General features: G+C 52.0%; 3 protein-coding genes and 1 non-coding gene across 4 annotated transcripts; 1 reads left to right on the forward strand and 3 right to left on the reverse strand.

Moving 5' to 3' along the window:
- Positions 1–411: 411 nt before the first annotated feature.
- B0H65DRAFT_549988 (uncharacterized protein) lies at positions 412–1,702 on the forward strand (the record flags this gene model as incomplete). The annotated part of the gene is made up of 2 exons (XM_062829705.1): positions 412–523; positions 1,575–1,702. 2 exons carry the CDS (start codon positions 412–414, stop codon positions 1,700–1,702), a joined length of 240 nt encoding a protein of 79 aa, XP_062680597.1.
- A 4,849-nt stretch (positions 1,703–6,551) lies between these two features.
- Positions 6,552–6,623, reverse strand: B0H65DRAFT_t326. Its single transcript has one exon. It is a non-coding gene; the product is annotated as a tRNA-Cys (tRNA).
- A 532-nt stretch (positions 6,624–7,155) lies between these two features.
- On the reverse strand, positions 7,156–9,942 carry B0H65DRAFT_469430 (beta-tubulin). The gene is made up of 7 exons (XM_062827008.1): positions 9,512–9,942; positions 9,253–9,276; positions 9,156–9,181; positions 9,050–9,091; positions 8,930–8,984; positions 8,069–8,859; positions 7,156–8,009 (listed from the first exon to the last, which is right to left on the reverse strand). Exons 1-7 carry the CDS (start codon positions 9,521–9,523, stop codon positions 7,616–7,618), a joined length of 1,344 nt encoding a protein of 447 aa, XP_062680598.1. The 5' UTR covers positions 9,524–9,942; the 3' UTR covers positions 7,156–7,615.
- A 1,493-nt stretch (positions 9,943–11,435) lies between these two features.
- B0H65DRAFT_230785 (uncharacterized protein) lies at positions 11,436–15,407 on the reverse strand. Its single transcript, XM_062822174.1, has 2 exons — positions 15,111–15,407; positions 11,436–14,850 (listed from the first exon to the last, which is right to left on the reverse strand). Exons 1-2 carry the CDS (start codon positions 15,126–15,128, stop codon positions 11,470–11,472), a joined length of 3,399 nt encoding a protein of 1,132 aa, XP_062680599.1. The 5' UTR covers positions 15,129–15,407; the 3' UTR covers positions 11,436–11,469.
- Between the last annotated feature and the right edge of the window lie 6,270 nt (positions 15,408–21,677).

Consider the following 21,677-nt stretch of genomic DNA (forward strand, 5'->3'; position numbering starts at 1 on the left):
CTGTCTACTGTCCCACGCAACGCACGAGGGAAAAGTGACGCCGGGATTTTTTGATGTGCGATACCAGATAGGTAGGTATTGACTGACCCTTCAGTTCCGTATGAGCGGTGAAGCAGAGAACATTATCAATCAGTGCAATGCTCAAGAGCATCTATCATGGGTAGCATTGGCGAAACATCGGGACGGCCGCGCGTTGCTCATGACGGGGGTTATGGAGGTGAAAGTCGGGGTTGTATATGATATTGTCCGCTAGAGTTCGATGATCAACCTCTCTAGCCACCCATGACTTCATGATAGTTCATGGAGATATTCAAGATCGAAATTCCACAAGTTTTACTTGCCGAAATACGACTTTGAGGTTCGAAAGTGCACGACGAAGCTTGCATACAGGCTTCTTAACACTGTGACACTATGCTCCAGCAATCCTTGGCCGCGACGTCGATGACCATCTGCAAGCTAAAGACAAGCACGGTGGGAGTTTTGATGGCCGCCGCCGTTGCGCAGGCTCGCAGCGAACGTTCAGGTCAGGGCAGGGCAGGGCGTGCGCACGCCGTGCGGCCCGGGGGTTGCTGCCAAGGTGCCAAGGTAGGTCGGGTTTTTGGCGACCTGCGTCCATCCTGCGTAGGGCTGATGATGTCTGCTCTGTGCATGAGTGAGTCTTCTCGCCAGCCGCTCATCCCGTCCACCCGGCCGCCCGCGGAACGATGAATTGCTCCGTTATGCTCGGTTCTTCCCCTCAACTCCAATATTTGAAGGCGACACCTTTTTTTTTTTGTTTTCTGGCGGCCGGCGGAGTGATTGACGCGCGTACGGCTGCTATCTTGAAACTCTCGAAACGGAACGATGATATGGTGTCAGTCGGCATCATCGGAAAGGGTAGGTGGTTGTGTTAGCAATCAAGAACAAGAAACATTGCGCCTACAGTTGCAGTATCCGTCTGGTATGATGTATGTGTACGTATACCTCCAAAAACGGCAACGGCGTCAATACATGGCAAAGGAAGACGACAATAGCGAGATAGCCACTTTGTCCCACCATGAAGCGATTGCACCATCGCACCATGCGCTAAAGGCATTGGCTGTCCAAAGACTTTATTGCCTTTGGGTAACCATGGGCGGGTAAAGAAGAACACCCAACTAGAGGGTGCGCGGGCAAGCTGACGAATGCGAAGAGAGAGAGGGGAAGTCTTGTGGAAGTCTTGTGGAACAACAAACAGAGAGGTTCTTTGGTTGCTCGGCAATTTCTTTGAGAGATGGTGACACAGGCGGAAGACAGGCTCGCTTGGTACCTCGTTGTGAGTGTGTATTGTAATTACAGAGAAAGATACTGATCGGACTCGGGAAATGTATATGCAAGGTTCTCGGTTTCCGGCTAATGATTGGTTGCAGATTGATGTACCGTTACCATGTAGACAACCGGAAGCATGTGTTGAGAAACCGGCGCACCGGTGATAACCGTATCTCGACGAGCTGGATGTCCGCCAACCTGAATCTCGGGTGTTTTTGTCGTTACAGTCGTATTTTTGCTGTGACTGTGTGATGGTTGATGGTGCAGGTGCTACCGTGGTGGTGCAGGGTGGGGACACGGCACACTGAACCCAAAAACCCCAAAGTGCCCCACTCCGCCAGTTCGCGGTGGTGCAGGGGCCACCGCCAGCAAGAAAGAGCGGAGGGGCAAGGGGTCCCTCGACATGGAGATGTGATTGGATGACTCGGGGCCCAGCAGTCTCTTCACATTCCTGCACATGGTTGCATCTGCATCCACGGATTTTAACCTCTTCTTGGCATCAACTGCGGTTCCCCTTCTGGAGACTCCATCCAGAGACTCCCATCTCCACATGCAAAAGTTCATGATCACCAGCAAAGCACCAGCTCAACAACAGCACGCCATCTCTGGTCGCTTGGTCCTCGATCTCCTCCCATTTTTAATGGTGGACATCCAGGACCGGATATCAGGTGTTAATTTATCCCATACGCTTGGAATAGCGCCATCTTGGAATAGCGCCATCTTCACCACAGCATGCTTCAAAGCAAAGGTAGCCAAGGCATGTGTAATCAACTTCCTGGTTTGCAATCGCAAGCTCTTTCAAGCTTTCAAGCGGAAGCTACTATCCATAGCCTCTCTTCTGAATGAGACATCACCGTTCTGGTGCCGAGCAAATGGAACAGCTAGCTCCCTTCTCAGAGAGCAACTCTACAGGTCCTGTTACGGTAGGATACGGTCAAACGTGCTCAACTTCCAGGTTATCGGACTTTAACCCGCTTCAAGGAGCAAGCATAGAGCGAGCTTGAGGCGTGGATCCCTCGCACTTCTCAATTACCATGTTCCTTGCTGCATGATGCCCGCCCGACGTCTTGTGGCACTCGAAAGCCATCATCAGTCACAACTTTCTCTGTTGTACACGCGTCAAAGACAACCGAAAGGGCGGGGTGGCTGTGCCATGCCCCCGTGTCTCTCAGTCGGCCGACGTGACGGTTGACCACCAACCATGATCAAGCACTTAGGTATATCCGCTTGGGGTTATGTCGTTGTCGCCTTTCAAAGCGAAAGTTGTCGGAGGCTTGTCGGACTGTTCGACCTGTGCAATCATAGGTAGACAGCCAGACCAGATGGTCTGATAGCCACGTACAGGTGGATGGTTCATTCGCAAGTAAACGAAACCAACACCACTGCCACTGCCACAGCCATCACTATGGTGTCCACCACGGCTAGGCATGAGCAAGCTAGACTGACGTTTGATGATAGCCTCAAGACCTGTTTACTCAAGACTACTACATAGAACTATCTCACACATGCATCCATTTCCTCGGGAAAGCGGAGTAAGCAAAAAGCAAGCCATTGCCCCTGACCCTGACTGATTCCCCGTGAATCAGATCGGTTACCACAGCATTGGTACACCAAAACATGGCATCTACATATCACATCAGCAGATCAGATCGAACAGACAAAGGGGGCAGGCAGGAAGCAGGACGACCCAACCCACCGGGACGAGGGCGGACGTTTGTTGGGGTCAGAATGGGGTCAGAACCCTATCTCTCCGCTCTTCGTAGGGCTGACAAAACGACTCTCCCTCCCTCCCCCCATCTTCGACCTCTAGTGCTGACAGGCGCACCACCTATCTGCCCCCCAGAAAACCTGACGATGACTGACTAGTAGCAAGCAATGGGGTATTTGTAGTTTCGATGTGTTGTTCAAGGATGATCCAAGTTTATTAGTCCCGGAACTATTTATCTCCATGTCGGGATTCAAGACGATATGTTTTCACACACAAAGTTAAACTGACCAAGTTTGTGGCCGTTAACGACCATATGAACGATAACCATTCCTCAGTGACATGGAAAGCCGAGGGTTTACCGTTTTACGTTTACTTCCCTCCTCCTTCATGTGGTTTTCCCCATCGCCGACAGAGACTTTTCCTCTGGAGTCCTCCTTCCCTCCCGCCTTCACCTCCCTCCCATTTCCCTCCACAAATCAACCCACATATGTATCAGCTTCAAATTCACGATTCGCCAGGCAGAAATAGCAGAATAGCAACCAGGCACATCACACATACATCTACACCCAACCCCAAAATTCCAAAAACAACGCTACACACATGCACTCCTCGTCACACCACTAAGCTTGCAGTCGCCCCCATTTTGCTTAGTTTTCTTCCCTTCTTCGCTCAGGATTCGTCCATCCCATCCCATCCCATCCCATCCCATCCCATCCCATCCGCTTTCAAGCGGAAAGGCTATGTATCCAGCTTTCGGCGTCGGCATCGGCATCGGCGTTATCTACTCTGCCGAGCCGGAGCCGACAGCCCCCCTACGTATCAAGCGAACATCACAAAAAGGTCGCGTAGATAGATACATGTGACCGGAGTCGGGAGTCAGGAGTGGGGAGTGTCGGAGGACAGATGTGCGGCTGAGTGTCCATCATGCCATGTTTTGTGGAATGGGGAAGTTACACTACACGAGCACTTCTGTGTGGAGCGTGATGCTGCAAGTCTGAATGGGAGCTAGCTGTAGCTGCGAGTATGTAGGAGAGATCAGGGAGGGAGAACAAGCACGTCTACAAGCTTCATGGTAGGTATGTACCTCTGCTTGGCCTTGCCTCAGGTCGGGTCCCTTTTCGTGCTACCTATTTCTTGTGCTTCATTTGTAGCCCTGCGGCGTGATTGCTTTGGTGACGTTACTTGTGTACTGAACGTACTACATAGCTTGTTGTTGCTGCTGTTGCTACTGACCGGTTGGAGTCGGAGAAGAGGAGGCGTTCGTTGGCTGTGGCTTTCGTGCTGTGTTACTGCGTATGTGATAGGTTGAGATTCCGTCCGACATGGAACGGAATAGTTCTGTTGAGGACTCAAGAGATAGAAAGCTAGCCCGTGAGAATTCTGAGTGAACAACTGTACCAAAGCACGAAGAAGAAACTACAGTCCTCTATACCACGAGTGAATATTTGCGTTAGCCTAGCCCAAGTAGGTATTAACGCTTGGTTCTCAGTCGACGAGTTCAATCGATCGTTCGTTAACGGTTCCCTCCCGAGCAGGCCCGGTGTTAAGTCCCAATAGGGCTATTAAAAGCCATTCGTTATTAAGATATCTGCAACGCGGTAAAGTTGCTGCAGCCGAGGCTATGTTGACTCTTGTGTCTTCTTTCGGTAAGTCGCTCCCGCGCACAACCATTGTTTACTTTCCGACGGATTGTTGGAAGGGAAAGATAACGGAAGAGACCTCTCCCCTCCCTCACTCCGTCCCTCCAGGCTGTTCGACCTGATTCCCAATGGTGGAAATGTGAGAGAAAAGAAAGAAAAGAAAAAGAACAGAAAACATGGATCGATGTGACTGAGTTGTATGACCTTGTAATGTGGACCAAAGCAGTAGGAAGTGTAGATATATGATGAAAGAATCGGAGTGTCTTTAGACAGTATGGAGAGTTCAATGTCCGCTTATTGATGAACTCGGAAAGGGAATTACCTGAAATATCCCAGAGTTCCTTTAAACCACAGCTTGTTCCTAACGTAACCAACGTGTTTGACTGCTTTCGCCGCCTTGGACGAATTCCTAAAATCAAGGTCACTGCCGTGACGAGAGGTGTTTCTGTAAATATGTCTTTACCATTCATGTAAAGATACTGGGACAGTGGAGAAGCAAGCCATGACGGAGTCCCAAGTGGCTGCAGTTGTTCTGATTCACAACTTTAGCATGATAGTTCCCTCAAAGAGATGAATGTGTCTAAACAAGCTCCACATAGGAACAACCGTCAGCGATGCTCGAGTTCTTATTCCCAAATATGGGTAGACTGTGGCTCAGGCATGTTAGGACTGAACGCTCCATAACGTGCCATCACACCAAACACCGGGATGGGAACTTAACACGATCTTCATCACTGACACTGAGCCGTCGGTCTTCCCTGCCTAGAGGTAGGCATCTGGGCTGGACTCGGAGGAGCGAGCCACCCCTTTAACCTCCTTTGGTCGATACACTAGTGAACAATCAGTTGAGAGCAAGGGATCATCCTGTCATAGCGTGATGTTCGTAGATGTGTTGACTATACGCCTGCAGGCCCTTGCGGCCTTGGGCCCTCGGTGTCAACCCCAATTACATGGACATTGCCCAGTCATATATATCCTTACGCTGAACTTTTGAAGTGATTCTTCTTTCCCAAGTACAGTCCACCTCATCAGCTTCACCAGTTTGACCAGGGAAAACCTGAGGGGATGTTCGTCAAGTGTGCTATTCCTCTCACTTACCATGTAAACCAATAACAAGCTTATCAGACGAGTCCTTCCTTGCCCTCTTTAGGATGTTCACCAAGGTGTGCTCTTGGTGCTTTCGAATTGTATGCTTCAGCATCAGATCTGTTAACATCAGTGGGGCTACGAGATGCAGAGATGAGAGCAGCATAACACTGCCATGTTCCCAAACTGAAGTCAATAAGGAAGGAAGAAAAGGAAGGGAAATCACGCCCGCCATTCAAACCCAGCCCCAGCACAGGAAGGAACTACCCAGAAGCTGCTAGCGCTCTATCTTTCTTTCTTTCCTCCTTCCTTCTTCCCTTCCTTCCTTCCTTCCTCCCTTCCTTCCTCCCTTCCTTCCATAGTTGCGCAGCTACACCAGACAGACAGACATCCGCACCTTGACGGCTCTTTCCCAGCTGATTCTACGTCTTGCCTACCTCTAGATACCTTAGCTTGTGTAAACTCAGAAACTCCATGGGCCTTCGATACCTCCTGCAGGTGCCTGGAATGATCGTGAAGTGGACAAAGAACCAGGACACACACCTGCCATTTCTACCATGACATTAACACCCAGCCAGTCTCATTATCTCCTTCCGAACAAACTCTGTAGTCCCCATCACCAATGTCGAACAATGTCCTCCACCGCAATCACCCATCAATCACTCCCTTCCTTTTCACTCCCCACTGCATCACTCCCTTCAGTTTGGCATCTCTGATATCTGCAAGTTACACTTTCCGTGAATGAGTGCTCGATAAAAAGGCAAAGCTTTACCACGGAGGAACAAAGAATACACAAAAAAAAATTCAAAAAAAAAATTTCAAAAAAATTGAGGACTGAACGCGATTTGAACGCGTGACCGTTCGGACTGCAGCCGAACGCTCTACCCCTGAGCTACCGGTCCTGTTTGTTGTATATCTTTTGGTCATGTTCATCGAATCATATCTTGCTTCCTCCTTGCATTACTGCCGGCGCTGCCTACACGCCAAACATAAAACGATCATGATCTCACTTTCTTTCTACTCCAGGACAGAAAACTCGAAACTGTCCTCACGGGCCTTCACTTGAACTTTGGACTGTGCTTTCAACATCCAGAGGCAAGGCACCTACACTAGTTGATAAATACTTACACTGCGCTCTTGATGCATCTCGACGCACAATGCTCAACATATACTCACGACAGAGTGTCGCCCAGATATATCTTCCTCAACCGGGGCCAGACTCAGAGACGTATCCACGTCCTCACTGCCTTTGAAACATAGTTGGTGTTTATCAGCTATCATGTAGCATACTCATGAGGGGAGCAGGGTAAATCATCATGATATACCTCGCCCAAGGGCGTAGAGCTACGAGAGGCTGGGGATCTTATCACAGACTCTTTTTGCAACATGTCAGGTTATCGCCATACCTAAGTCGAATGACTCGGGTATAGAACGGTCCGTTTGAACAAATGAATGCCCAAGGGTGACTAATTGCTTGACTGTTGGTATGATAATCTCCATCATAGATCTAGCGTGTCTTCCGAAAACTTATACAGGCACACCATACAACATTGACATAGTCCCGTAAACCTCTCTTGATACGTCTCGGTTTACATTAGTTACAGCAGAATGCATAGAGAGAACGATCGACCAGCGGCATACGCCTGGAATCTAAACAGATATTATCATCATCATGCAACATGCATGTACTGTCTGATGTATTAAGAGTATAGGGGCCAACAACTAGAATGTCTTCTTTTATTAAAACACTGTAACCCGCAACGAAGAACTCCTCCGCTTCAAGTCAAGAATGCGCATATGTGCGTAAAATCGACAAGCCCGGCATTCCACCGAGCAGAGTATTGCCTTTGGCCCTTTACGTGCGCAGAGGAGCCCGGATAGTGAGTGGAATTGCCTACTCCTCGCCCTCAATGGGGGCCTCCTCCTCGTACTCTTCCTCCTCCTCGTCAACACCAGCATCCTGGTACTGCTGGTACTCGGAGACGAGATCGTTCATGTTGGACTCAGCCTCAGTGAACTCCATCTCGTCCATACCCTCACCAGTGTACCAATGCAAGAAAGCCTTGCGCCTGAACATGGCAGTGAACTGCTCGCCGATACGCTTGAAGAGCTCCTGGATGGCGGTGGAGTTACCGACGAAGGTGGAGGACATCTTGAGGCCGCGGGGAGGAATGGAGCAAAGGGCAGTCTGGACGTTGTTCGGGATCCACTCGACGAAGTAGGAAGAGTTCTTGTTCTGAACGTTGCGCATCTGGTCCTCGACCTCCTTCATGGAGACCTTGCCACGGCTATTTGATTTGTTAGTACTGCAATGGTCAAGAATACAGCCTTTCGAGAGAAAACTTACAAGATGGCAGAGCAGGTGAGGTAACGACCGTTGCGGAAGTCAGAAGCAGCCATCATGTTCTTGGGGTCGAACATCTGCTGGGTCAACTCGGGCACGGAGACGGCACGGAAGTGGTGGGCGCCGCGGCTGGTAAGGGGAGCGAAGCCGACCATGAAGAAGTGGAGACGGGGGAAGGGAACCATGTTGACGGCGAGCTTGCGGAGATCGGAGTTGAGCTGGCCGGGGAAACGGAGGGAGACGGTGACGCCGGACATGACGGCGGAGACGAGGTGGTTAAGATCGCCGTAAGAGGGGTTGGAGAGCTTGAGGGTCCTCATGCAAATGTCGTAAAGGGCCTCGTTGTCAATGCAGAAGGTCTCGTCGGAGTTCTCAACGAGCTGATGGACGGAGAGGGTGGCGTTGTAGGGCTCGACAACGGTATCGGAGACCTTGGGGGAGGGCACGACGGAGAAGGTGGCCATCATGCGGTCAGGGAACTCCTCACGAATCTTGGAGATAAGGAGGGTACCCATACCGGCACCGGTACCACCACCGAGGGAGTGGGTGATCTGGAAACCCTGGAGGCAGTCGCAGCCCTCAGCCTCGCGACGGACGACATCGAGAACCTGGTCAACAAGCTCAGCACCCTCAGTGTAATGACCCTTGGCCCAGTTGTTGCCAGCACCGGACTGGCCGAAGACGAAGTTGTCGGGGCGGAAGAGCTGGCCGAAGGGACCGGCGCGGACGGCGTCCATGGTACCGGGCTCGAGATCGACGAGGACGGCACGAGGGACATACTTGTTGCCGGAAGCCTGGCAAGCGCGAAGCTAGTTAGCGAGCGAACTCTCTAGAGGGAGGTCGTTGGGACTGGTTGTTGCTCACCTCATTGAAGTAGACGTTCATGCGCTCGAGCTGGAGCTCGGAGGTGCCATTGTACCTGTTGTGGGCGGTGAGCTTTCGAGGTCATCACCAGATATGGTTATCGGGCACGAAGTTACGTACACACCAGAGGCGTCGAGGCCGTGCTCGCCGGAGATAGTCTGCCTGTTTGTTCTGTCAGCGTCCAGTTCCCACAAAGATGTAGTTATTCGCGATCATGACGACGTACCAGAAAGCAGCACCGATTTGGTTACCCTGATCGTGGGTGTCGTGTTAGTCCTGCTGTTGTCGTTGGATCGCGACGGGGGAAGCCATCATCGACTTACGCATTGGCCGGTCTGGAGATGAACCTATAGCACGTGAAGAGATCGTGTCAGCGTCGATATCCATGATACTCGCGAGAGATAGCAGTCCGCGATGGCGAGGGAGCGAGCAGGATCATGATGATATCAGGAAGCGGTAGGCAGGGTTCGAGGCACAGAAGGAGACGAGGCAGTTTGGTGGGGTAGGACAATCAGGGGTCTAGGAGGGAAAAAAAGGATTGCTCTGCGTGCGCGGCGCGGTAGTCAGCAAAGGGAGACTTACAATTTCACGCATCTTGACGGTTTGGTGATGACGAACACGGGTCTGTGTGGAGGTTGAAGGCAGAAAGATGGAAGAGCAAAAAGATGGAAGTGGTGATAAAGCCCGACGCGGATAGACGAAGACGACGGAGGTCGGTGAAAGTGGAGAGGTTTGATGTCTGGCCTAAGGGAGACTGGGAGTGGAAAGGGAGATTTGTTGATTTTTGGTGCAAGAAAATGAGCGGGCCACAGCCGGGCCAGCACCAGGCCACCAGCTTCTCGTTCACCGCCGCCGCCGCTCGCCGGGCTGCTGGGTTGCCGCTGCCAAAGTGGGGACGTCAGGCACTGTCGAACCTCTGGAAGGCCTGTCGACTCGGCTGGGTGGTCCCTGCACTCTCCTTCCCAGTGGTTCTCGCGTGTTGACCTCCAAAACCCGCAAAACCTCCCAGCTGTCTCTCGGGGGCCAGCGCGACGCGCTAGTCTGCATCTGGTTGGCTGGCAGAGTTTGGCAGGCAAAACCAGCCGGGCGGCGGGGCCCACCTGCTCTTGCCAATGTGGGGTAAGTCGCCAGCTCGAGACCGCCGTCGAACTGTCACAACCTCCAATTGGATTTGACTATTGGTTTTGGGCACGACTCGCGGGACTGGGAGATGACTGGAGGGACATAGCGATTTGAAGGGGGCTGCATCCATCTCAGTTGGCATCACGAGCACCGCAGGCCAACATGAGATGCCTAGCACGATGGAAGTCCGAAAAGGATGGCATATTGCTATGAATCCCTACTTACAACTAACCAAAGCAAGCTACCCCTCCATCTTCCATGTTTCCATTACTACGGGGTAAGGGCCTGCTAATTGGCAATTTGGGGTACCTTGACTGCCAACTGTCCGGGGAAGGGAAGGATGAGCCCGCTCTTGTGATACATGCCGCATATCATTCCTTCATCGAAAATCGAAAAACGGAACTTGAAGTTGGGAAGGGGAAAAAGGAGACGGAATGATCTCACCCAAACAACGAAAGGAAAGGATCGTTCTCTACCTCTAGGTACTTGTTAGATTGTTGTACCTTACATTGAGCAGTAAAGAGAGGTAGGTGCACTGCATTGCAGATTTGCAGCAGCCATGCAACATCTGCGCGTGGCCTATGATGGCTTTTCATTCATCGGATCTGTTGTTTTGGACTTCAAGTTTCCTTCCATAACTTGTGGTTAAAGGCAAGCTCACTTTGGGAGCAGGACAAAGTGACAAAGTACATGTAAACTCAGTCGAAGGGACAGACATCAGACAGAGCTTAACAAGGAACGCTCCCAACATGTACGAAATCAGTACAAGAAAGTTGTAGATAGACATTGACATATTAATTTAACTAAAAGGTCGATCAACTGTTCATGAGCCTATTTCATGACTTGATCATTGCTGTTGATGGTTTTGCCATGCTGTGCGTAGGGTATGCTTCCGCTTGCTTAACCCCCGTCTGTTCGTTTTTATGCGTTTTCCCTCCCTCCGTTCCCCTTTCCGCAACCTAATCCAGAAGCAATGCAAATGGTATGAGGAAGTGCTGCTGCTGCTGCTGCTCAAGGAAGATCCCGCCATGCAAGAAAACAAGAACGATGAAATGCCGCATGCCCTGCTATGCCATGGCCATTATCTCCCCGTACATTTTTCTGCTTTCCTCTTTCTCTCCTGGTTACAGTAGAAAAGTGCGACACTTCTTGCTGTCGCATCATCTCATGTCTTTCTCTCGTTGGTCGAAAACCCCCTCCATTATATCTTCGTATCCGATGGCCTCAGCCTAATATAGCGGGAATACCCTCATCACTCATATCTCTCGATCCAGCCCACTTCAATAGTCCGTTCCAACCTGAGAGACTGATGTACCATCGTCGTCGATGCGTTCGTGGCGAAATATATTAATTATACATATACAATGTGTTCTCGGTCCCGTTGGGCGTCGGTCGTGCCGTCGTTTTCGTATCCTCCACTAGTTAACGGTCATCATATGCAACCGTGGAGAATCAACAGATGACTTTCTCCTTAGGACCGAATTCGTACTATGGCTCTTGGGTAATCGCCTCTGTGGACTCTGTGGGCTTGCAGAGGGGTCCGTGAAGACTCGAGTGAAAGCCGGGCTGCCGTCAAGGTTATGGCGAGATTTCGGTGGCTCAACCCGGGGGGTACTGGTGGGAGTTTGTGTGAGCAATTCTGCCCGCCGGACCGTTTCCGCGAGAGAGTCCCGAAGCTGGCCCGCTCGCTTAACCAACTCGTGAAGGCTGTTTGTGTCGAAAAACAGCTTCGAACTTGAAGGCTTAACCGGGGCCACGTGCTTAACAGGGTCCGCCGTCGAACGTTGCTGTTGCATGGCTTCAATGACTGTCGCGATCATTGCCGATTTCCCGGTGGGACTTGTCGACCTCTCGGGGGTATGCGGTCGCGTCGCCTTTGCGCTTCCGTCCGTGAGCGGCCAACCGCCACCAAAGATGTCATCGTCAGGAGAGAAGACCGATCGTCGCCGTGCCACTTGTCGCTCACGTATCACCGTGGTTTTTCCCATGGGAGGCGGCATAGCCTCAAACGGATCGATTTGTTTGTCAAGGATCGAGCCGTCAAACCCTTCTTCCAGGTAACGCTCATCGATGCTTGAAATCTTCGACTCCGTTGACTGCGAGCTGGTGTCGGCGTTGTCTTCGTCCTCCTCATCCGGCGAAGCGAGCTCGATGATATTCTCAGCTTCTTCCCACTTCGATGCTGCTGGGCCATTCAGGATGTCAAGCTCCTTTCCGTGACGGCATAGCCGCTTGAGGTCGTTCACCAACAAGGAAAGTTCGCGAATTTGTCCCGAATGTGCTTTGACAGAAGGCTGGCTCGCTTGGATGGAAGCAGGGACAACCATCGAGAAGCTCGTGGCAGAGTCCTTGCAACCGGTTGCACTCACTGGCACCTCGTCAAAGTCAAAGTCGTCATCCCAGTCCTCACTGACCGTCTTGGAACTCAGCCCCCACGTGCCAAACTTGGGAGTAGGCTTGGAGCCTTCTGCAAGATCAGGAACGACGACAGGTACACTTTGACTCCGTATATGGGCTGCGCTGGGCCCCTTCCGAATCACAGAGCGGCCTCCTCTCAAGTCCAGCACCTGCTTTCCGTGCACCGTCTTGGGGCGTAATGATTGGCCATCGTGATCGAACTTGTCAACCGATGGCGGTTCACACCAGTCAAAGATGTTACTCCGTGGTCGGTCGTCGAGTGCATCGTGGCCAAGGTCTGCATTGCTTTGCTCGCATAGGCCTGCCAGCGCCTGTCGTATCGCGGGACTGACGCTGCTCGAATTCGTCGTGGACGGCGGTGAAAGATGGTTGCTGAAGGCCTCATCATCGTCTCGCGCCCAGTCGTCATCGTCATCATCATCAAGTGACAAGCGACCAAAGTCGTGTTCGCCCAAAGAGAGAGTTGGCGTAGGGTCAAGCTCATAGCTGTTTTGGTCATTTCCATCGTGCGCGATCCTGGTCGCGTCCGACAGATACGCGGCGCGCAAGGTTGGCGGAAGACTTTCGTCCTCCTCCATAATCCTGGTAGCACCATCCCACGATTGCCCGAGGATTTCTTGGATGGACAACCTCTTGTTTTTGCTGTTACCAGCGGTGCCCGGTGGCGACTCGTCAAACATGGACTCTAGTGGCGTCTCAACCGTCCTCAGCCGACTGGAGGAGGCACCGGTGCGGAACGAATCATACATGCCGTCGCTTCGAAGGTCTGTGTCATCGTCATCGCCAGACAAACCATCCCGACCGTCGATCGATTCTGAGCCAACTAACGTAGACGCTTGTTCGCCAGAGCGGCCCGCGCCCTGTGTGGCCGACATGTAGTTGATTGGGCCTTGATATGGACTTGGAGAAGCTGATGAGGGGGTGGGGCTGGGTTGATCCAGTCGTGTAACGTCGACGTTGAGGCTTGGGATGCGGGACATGGGAACAAGCGGGGACGAAGGATTTCTTTTGTGAGAAATAACTAGACGAAGGCCCGGCCTCAAGCCTGTTTCAAACTGTTTTGGTGTTGTTTGAGTCGGTGGAGAAATTCCATCCCAAGCCGGTCTGGCCTCGGGCTGATCTGCGCGATTGGGTGCAGCAAGCATGAAATCGTCCATCGGCCCCGGTCCTCCTGCATGCCTACCGCTCCCCTCGGCATCACTTGCAGTGCCTCGTCTCGGGCGTCGGGCGTTTGTACTCTTCAGGGCCCTTGTCTCGGTTGAATTGAGATTTCGGACCGACAGCGACCTCCTCAACTGCCTAGTTGGAGAAGCAAGTGGTGCACTGTCTAGGCCCTCCAAGCGTCCTCCTCGGGTTTCTGGTCGAGATTGCCGTGGTTTCATTTCAGGAGTTGGGCAGGCCGCTATGTAATCTGGCTTGGTTAGGTAGGGCCTGGGTGCATTATCTGTGTGTACTTGCACACGCTTGGAAGGCAGCAAGAGGTTGTCAAGGCTACTTTCGCTCAACCGCACACCACTTCTCCGGCCGGACGACCTGAGTATCCGTGCATGGAAGAACGATGTCCATCGCCCGCGACCCTTGGCAACGCCAGCATCTGCCTGTGGGTTTGTCGTACGATCTTGAGGCTCCGGCTCTTCTTCTAGCGAGAACTTGGGGTCCACCGGTGTTGGACAGAAGGTGCCCTGAAGCTGCTGGAGTGTCATGGACCTTTGGTGGCTGGTGGCTGGTCGTCGCAACGTCGGTAGTTGTGGCCTCGATCCTCGTTTTTGCTTCGCCTCTGAGTTTCCGCCTTGCCCAGTTGTTATCCTCTTGACTAGCTTGTTTGGTGTCGCTTGTTGCCCCGACGTAGTGGTGGTGTTGGACCTCAGCATGGGCGCTTCTGAGCCGTTGTTGGAGAAATTTATCGAAGGCGAGTCCGGACCCATGCTTGACCTTGGACTGATTCCATGCTGAGATAGAGGACGTATGGACAAGCGCTTCAACCACGACTCCCTAGACGAACTCGAATCCCGCACACTATTGCCTGTGGACCGCGGGCTATGGCTCCGTATGAATGATTGACTTCGATTCCCTCTCGAAGGCGGTGGGGGTAAACTGCCAGGGCGCTGGACGCCGGTCGAATTGGTGGGATGTGACGTAAGGGGTCCCGGAACTACATCGAAGGTTGGGTCGAAGGAGGCATACGGAAAGTATTCTGATTGCGGAGAGGTGAGAAGGGCGCCGCTGGTGCCGGGTCGAGGAGATGCCATGGGCATTCGGAATAGATCGCAGTCATGGGCCATCTTTCTCTTGGATATGGGCCGAGGGGGGTCGAGGTCGGGAGGTTGGCCAAATACTAGACCAGTAGCGGCGGCCGCAACAACGGTGCCGGTTCCCACAAGCTGCAAGCAAGCATTGAAGTTAGCATCGGGGGTCCTGCAACGAAAACCGGCTACGTGCAGGCGGGAAATGGCAGAAGGAAAGGACGCCGCGATAAGTCCAGAAGGGGGATCGTGTGTACGGGACCGTCCAGCGGGTTTGTTTGCGCAGTGGGGATGCCGAGATGTGCAGAAAAAGTAGGTAGTATCGGTGATAGTGATGGTGTTGGTAGTGATGGTGTTGGTGGTGGTGGTGTCGAGCTTGAACTCTTTTGTCGACTTACACTCGGCACGGCCTGCATCTTGGCCGGACGGGGGGACAGCTATGTTGACGACTGACCGCCGGGAAAGGAAAAGGGAGCAAGGGAAAAGTCGTGGTTCGCAAAGGTCGTGGTTTGCATCGTCAGGACATTACTGCTTTGGGCGGGTGTTGTTGGTGTGTAGTGCGGTAAGGAGACAACTGGCGGCGGAGGAATGTGGACAATACAGGTGCGTTCTTGCGGTCGAAGCCCCTTTCCCCTTTGGTCCCTTCACCGAGTTTGCACCTTGTGTCGATGAATCGCCGTCGCCCCGGGCAACCGCAGTCACAGTCGGAATCGCAATCGCAAGCGCAACAGGGTCGTAAATCGCAATGGTCGTCGTTGTGTATAATCAAGTGTCGTCGTCTGTAGTCGTGGGTTCCTCTTGACAGCCGCCTAACTGCTGCAGGGTGGCAGGGTACCTCTAAGACGTTGTAAAAATGGCGGGCACCAAAGTCCACCGAGGTAAGGGATCGATAGGGTCCTTCAAAGGCCCGAACACGCAAGACACGAACCGGTTCGGCTTGCAATTGCAATTGCAGTCGCAGTCGGCAGGCGACAATGATGAGACAATTGACGACAGAATTGCGCGTTTGGAATTTTCATCCAGTCCGTGGAAAGGTCTGCTCGCTCCCTGCTGAACGGAATGGATTCGCTGCTGGGTCGGCGGTCGGTGGCCTGCCCTGGGGCCCCTTTGGTTGGGGGACTTGGCCGCTTTTGGGTGGTGGAGGTGAACGAGACAACCTGAACCTGCAGCTGGGGGTACCTGTGAGGGACGAAGGGATCCGACTCGCAGTCTCTCCCTTTGCTGTATACTCCGGACACGGCTATGGCGGACACTGGGGTGGAAACAGAGACACCGCTGTTGTTGTTCGGTTCGATAGGCGAGGGGATCGCTGCCAAACAGATTCAAGCAAGTGTCGCCGCTTGCTCGCTTCAGAGATAGTCTACTGTAAGTAGTAATGAATGGACGTCAAGGCCAGAGATGCCCGCGGTAAGGTCGAAGGGTCGAAGTGAGAGAAAGTCCGTATAGTTGCCCGTGTAGCACGTTGTCGTAGGTAGGTACCTCTAGTATCTACCACACTGAGAAAGCAAAGGGAAAGAGAAAACAAAGTGTAAAGACAACCAAGACAAGACAATCACCAATGAGTGAAAGGAAGGGTTAGACCTCTGGAACGGGAGTACGGCAGCCACCTTGTGTGCGGTGGAAAGGAAGGAAGGGAGAAGATGTGTGGTGTGTGTGGTTCAGTTGCAAAGACATGCAATATCAACAAGGTCAATGGCAGGTCACCTCTCAGTGTGGCAGGAGAAAAGGTCTCGCACTTCCCGTCCTGAGCTTGTCCGCCCCGTGTCGCCCGTGTCGCCCGTCTCGGCTTGCAGGTGTGCGATGGCTGCCACTGGATGGGCTTCCATCTTTTCTAGGGGCCCTGGACCGTGACGGCCGGCCGCCCACCGGGACCTGCCTTGGTGTGGGTCCTTGCTGGAGACAGAAGACTCAAGTTTGGTGCCGGGTCAGGGAAGCCGCTCGGATTGGCGCGATTTGCTCTACCCGGCTGTCAGCTTCCACTTGTCGCTAGCCTGCGCTCGTGCCAGCGGTACGGACCCCGGGCGAACTCCAGGACTGGAGATGGAAGAAGGAAAATGGAGACAGCACCGATGAGAGCACGGCCACGCTTTTCAATTGACGCTATGGAAGTCGAAAGTGGAGCTCCTGACTTGGCCATGCCTTCTTCTTGTTCTTCCTTGGTTTCCATCGGCGGCGGGGCATCACTCGTTCCTTTTGCTTGTTTGAAATACCAATCGACACAACCCTCCACAAACGCGAAACAAGAGCATGCAGATGCCAATTCATCTTCTCACAAATGCACGTCATGAATTCCACACGAGTACGAGCTTTGTGCCGTGTATCGTGGTATCCTCCTGCCATATGCTCCTGCCATATGTGATGAGTATTCCCCTTCACCCAAGCAAGGTACCGGGCCAAGTTCACTTGGCTTCAGTCCTCGTCCGACCAGAGCCAAACGAGACAATGTTTGAGAGATTATCTTTCCTTCGGCGTCTGACGGTCGGTTGACTGCGTCGTTTGGGGTTTTGCTTTTGCGATCGATCTACATACAATTATCTGACCGTGGATCGGTTGAAACATGTCATACCCCTTGCCGGCTTCTTAGACTCTCAACGTCCAACGTCTTTCGTTCAAAAAGCGGTGGGCTTTGAACCGTTCTTCGATACCATCGACCACGACGATAACGACTATGGCGTCCAAAAAGATGCATTGAGACTCGCATGCGAAATGTGCTTCGGAAGCCACAGCTCACACGCCATGCAACAGCCTCGGCCCCTGCTTCCCGGGAGGAGTTCTTAAATGCACCCCAAAAACCTGCCTTTCCATCATGGGCTGTGAAACAAGCATCTTCCTCTCTCTCCATTGCGGAGCTGGACCTTGCAGCAGGCCACGCCGGCCACGACCACCATGACCACTCGGCACATCCACTCGATAAGAGCTCGCCATGTATCTCATCCCACGATATGTTATCTCTCAAAAGACCAGCCAGTTTTTAGGCCTTTCAATGCCCTATGAACAGAGCTCTCCCATCAACTGGCCGTCTGGCCATCACCAGGCACCACTGGTCACCTGCCCACGCCTTGATACATGTCACCACCTGGTTCGCCCTTCTCTCGAAACATTTCCTGCTCGATTTCATATGTTCCTCTTCATGACGTATCTGCCTCTTTTCCCCTTTCACCACATACGCCGGAAGAGGTTAGCTACTTTGATACAGAGCTGCTCTTCCCGGGAAGGGAGGCAGAGGATATTGACATGTCGAGTTCTCAAGTCTCCGTGCCGCAGCCCTTTCCCCGGAGATGCGTGGGGGAGGTTCCTTGCATTGTTGATCTATTTTTCTTCAATATGCATGCGGAAATCAACAGCACGCTTTCCCGTTGAATACCCCTCGGTAGCTACACCAGTAGTGCTAGCCAGCTCGACGTTTTACCAGCCATATCAGTCCCAATGGCGGCTGAGGACAAGGATCGGAAAGAAAAGAGAGTAGAGGAAAGGATGTGATTTGGGTTATATCTCGCTCACCACTTACCGGCTTGCTAAGGCACGTAAGCTATCCCTATATCATAGCGGATTATTTGTTCATGAACCGTGTCAGCGGCCGGCCGGCCAGCCAGCAACTCTCCTCAGGCTACACCTCAGCAACCGACTATCCATGCCTGTCTATAACGAAACTGTAAATACCCGACTATGATCAGAAATCCTCCAGTTGCGGGTCGAGTTTGGGTGCAACTAATTCTGATACTAGCTCATTTCTCGCTACCTATCTTTTTTGTCGTTGTCGTCCTCATTGTCAAAACGCATCAAATACGTACTGCCGAAACATCATGAACAAATCTGGTAAAATGTGGCTTTCCCACACAACCTGAGCGATGGACAATACTTATCGATCCCTTGGAAGACAGTTGTCCACGTCAAACACCCTTTTTCATTTTAAATTGAAACTCTCAAGACTTGGCGGCAGCAAGGCTGAAAAAGCATGGTTGCAAACCTATAAAAAGAAGTACAGAGCGAGTGGGTGACAGGGGTTGTGATGGATGGTGACTGGTGGGACGTTCGGCGACGATTCGTTCATGGTTCGGGATCCTTCACCTCTTCGGGTAGGTTGTTGAAGTCAAAACCTCCCCGCAAGACTTCGATGATCATCTCTTTCTCTTCACGCGGAACCGGTGAGGAAAAAGTGGTTGATCGTTACCAATAAGCAAGTGTACCTCTACTGAACGAAAAGCCACTCAGTTTTTCCCTTCCCCGCGGCAGCGGATAAAAGGTTATTAGACGCCCGTTGAAGGCGCAAGTATCCGTACAAACCCGTACGGACATATTGGTTTTGGTCTCGCCATGACGATAACTCTACTTGCCCCCACCTCCCTCTCATCACATTACACAAAGAGCCCGTCAAACACATCTTGAGGCTCTTAACAGATATTATATTGCAAATAGGCCTGGATCAGAACATGCTTACCACATTGACGGCGAGACGGCGACCTACACTAATTCCACATCGCACAGCATATTCATCAGACTTCCCAAGACCCTAACACGAGCGCCATCTCCAGGCACTGCTGAGACCGTTTCAACTGATCTCTTTAATCATTCATCTTTGAAGGGATACACAAGAACATCATCATTGAACGTATCTTACGGCGGCAGCGGCGATAGCGCGTAGGTTGTGTATGGGTAATGTAGATCATCGCCCTTACGCAACATGAAGAGGCTTCAAGCAACTGCTGTGTTGTGGAACACAGCATTGCGTGCAGTTCAGCAGATGTGTTGATCGCCACTGTTCATTATCCTTTGCTCAAGCTTCAGCAATGACAAACCTCTTGGTTCACTTCAACAGCACGGTGCTTCATTCACATTGCCGCCTTTCTCCAGTAAAACCATCGGATATCAAGGCGCCTAGTCACCAAAGGTGGGCTCGCTCACTTTACTGCGCCATCGTTTCCTTCCCTTCTCTTCATGACTTTCACATCCCGCCAGCCATGGTGTCAGCCACAGTCTCGTAACCAGCGAGACACCGGGGAGAGACAGACACAGAACGATCCCTTGAGTATTTTTCTCCATAAGATTTCAGTTGCGCCGCCTCTACCGTAATCGTGGGCCGTTCCGTTGTCCGAGACACAAGAAAGTTGGAACAGACAGAGATTAGAAACATACATACATCTGATTCTGATTCTGGTCCGAAACGTACAGACGGCACGGCGCCTGTGACGGGCAGATATAGATAGGTAGGTGGGTAGGTAGGTAGCCTCTGAAGGATTTCCTGCTAGGACGTTCTCGAAGCCCAGCGGGTGCTCTCTCAAGAGAAAAAGAAAATGATAAGTCAATGAAACCAGAAGCTTATGAAGTTGAACCACAGCACAGGCGTCCAAGCAGAAAGATTTAACCGTTGTAAGACATAAAAAAAACAGCACTACTCAATAGCTGCCAGGATATGCAGTGGGGATTCGGACGCCCGCGGTGACTATCACACATTGTAACCGCATTTGTACGCGCGGGCTTGTGAGCTTGTTTTGGCGCTCGGCAAGGGATCTCGCTCGCTCGCTTCGCTACAAATTATCACCGTAACGGGACAGGGCAGGTAAGGTAGGTAGGGATTAGCTCGGCGGCAGCAGCAGCAGTTTGTTGACAAGGAAGCCAGCCATGTGCAAGGGAAGAAAGAAAGAAATGGAGAGTACTGACACTGAGAAGGAAAGAACGCCGTTAACCTTGTGGCTTGCGTTTCGCTTCGTTTTTTTTTTTTTTTTTTTTTTTTTTTTTTTTTTTTTGGAGTCTGAAGCTGGAAGGAAGGCTCATCGTCCAACCGAGGAAAGGTAGCTGGTAGCTGGTAGGCTGAATCAGACGATGAGTGATGCTCACTCGCCGTCGGTAATTTGTCTTACAAAATCTTCCTGCCGCCGCGAACCAGTGACCTGGGTCTTGCGTAGTAGTGTCCAGGTGAAGGTAGACAGACAGACAGCCGGAGACAAAGGAAAAAAAAAGAGAGAACAATGGCCCATCAGTCAAGAAGGAAATGCCCACCGCGCGGGCAAACACGCCATCGAATCTCCGTCCGCTTGGACATCTGATTTGCTGGGTTAACCAAATCCAATAAACCGCCCAGCAAAATCCCCTGCTTTTGATGGCGGCGAAGGACAGCATATGGGCGACAACAAAGCGGCTTCGGGCATGTGTGTGCTTTTTTTCATGTTTGTCTTCGGGGGGTAGGTAGATTCGTACTCGTCGGCAGCAGGGCTCTTTGCTCCAATTGCTCCTTCGTGCTCCTTCTTTTCCTGTGATAATGGCGCTCCACTTCTGTGAGCAGCGGTTAATTTCTGAACTGGCTTCTTGGATTTCCCCTGTGTTCATAAGATTGTTAGGTATGTATGGCCAACAGCATACTGGTATGTCTTCTTCGTTGCGAATGTCTCCGACAACTGGCACATGCCGCGGCAAGCTGAACTTTGATGTTTGATGGCACTCGATCCCGACGGGCTTGTGCCGGCAAGGTGGGCTCTTCAGGTCTGGGGTGTCGGCCATGGCTTCGGACATGGCCAACGGTACCAGCTTATTACAATAGTAAGAAGAAATCACCATGATACATACCTACACTGGCAGAAACCTCCCACCAGTAGACCCCAAGGCTGCTCACACATCAAGCCTGGACAGTGACCTAATTACAATTTCCTAGAACATCAACACCGTCAAGATCAAGGAGATGACCTCAAAATAGCCCAAGAGATCATTCGTATCGGTGACGACGACGACCTACGGGATGTTCTAGGATCCCTCTGATGATGAGCTGATTAGACGGCATGTTTGCAAAGAACTTAGTAAGGTTCATGCGTCTCCGACTCTTGTTGGTTCCTAGTGAACATTGGTTGGATGCACCATTATCAGCCGTCTGAACCGAACTCGTAAAGTGTCTAATGGCGTGCCGTCATTGGCGAAACTTGCGAGGCGGCCCAGGGCTGAGGCCTGGTGGTTTCCAGAGAAGTGGATGAAACTCC

Source organism: Neurospora tetraspora (genome assembly GCF_033439725.1).
Source record: "Neurospora tetraspora strain CBS 560.94 chromosome Unknown B0H65scaffold_5, whole genome shotgun sequence".
Lineage (NCBI taxonomy): Eukaryota > Fungi > Ascomycota > Sordariomycetes > Sordariales > Sordariaceae > Neurospora > Neurospora tetraspora.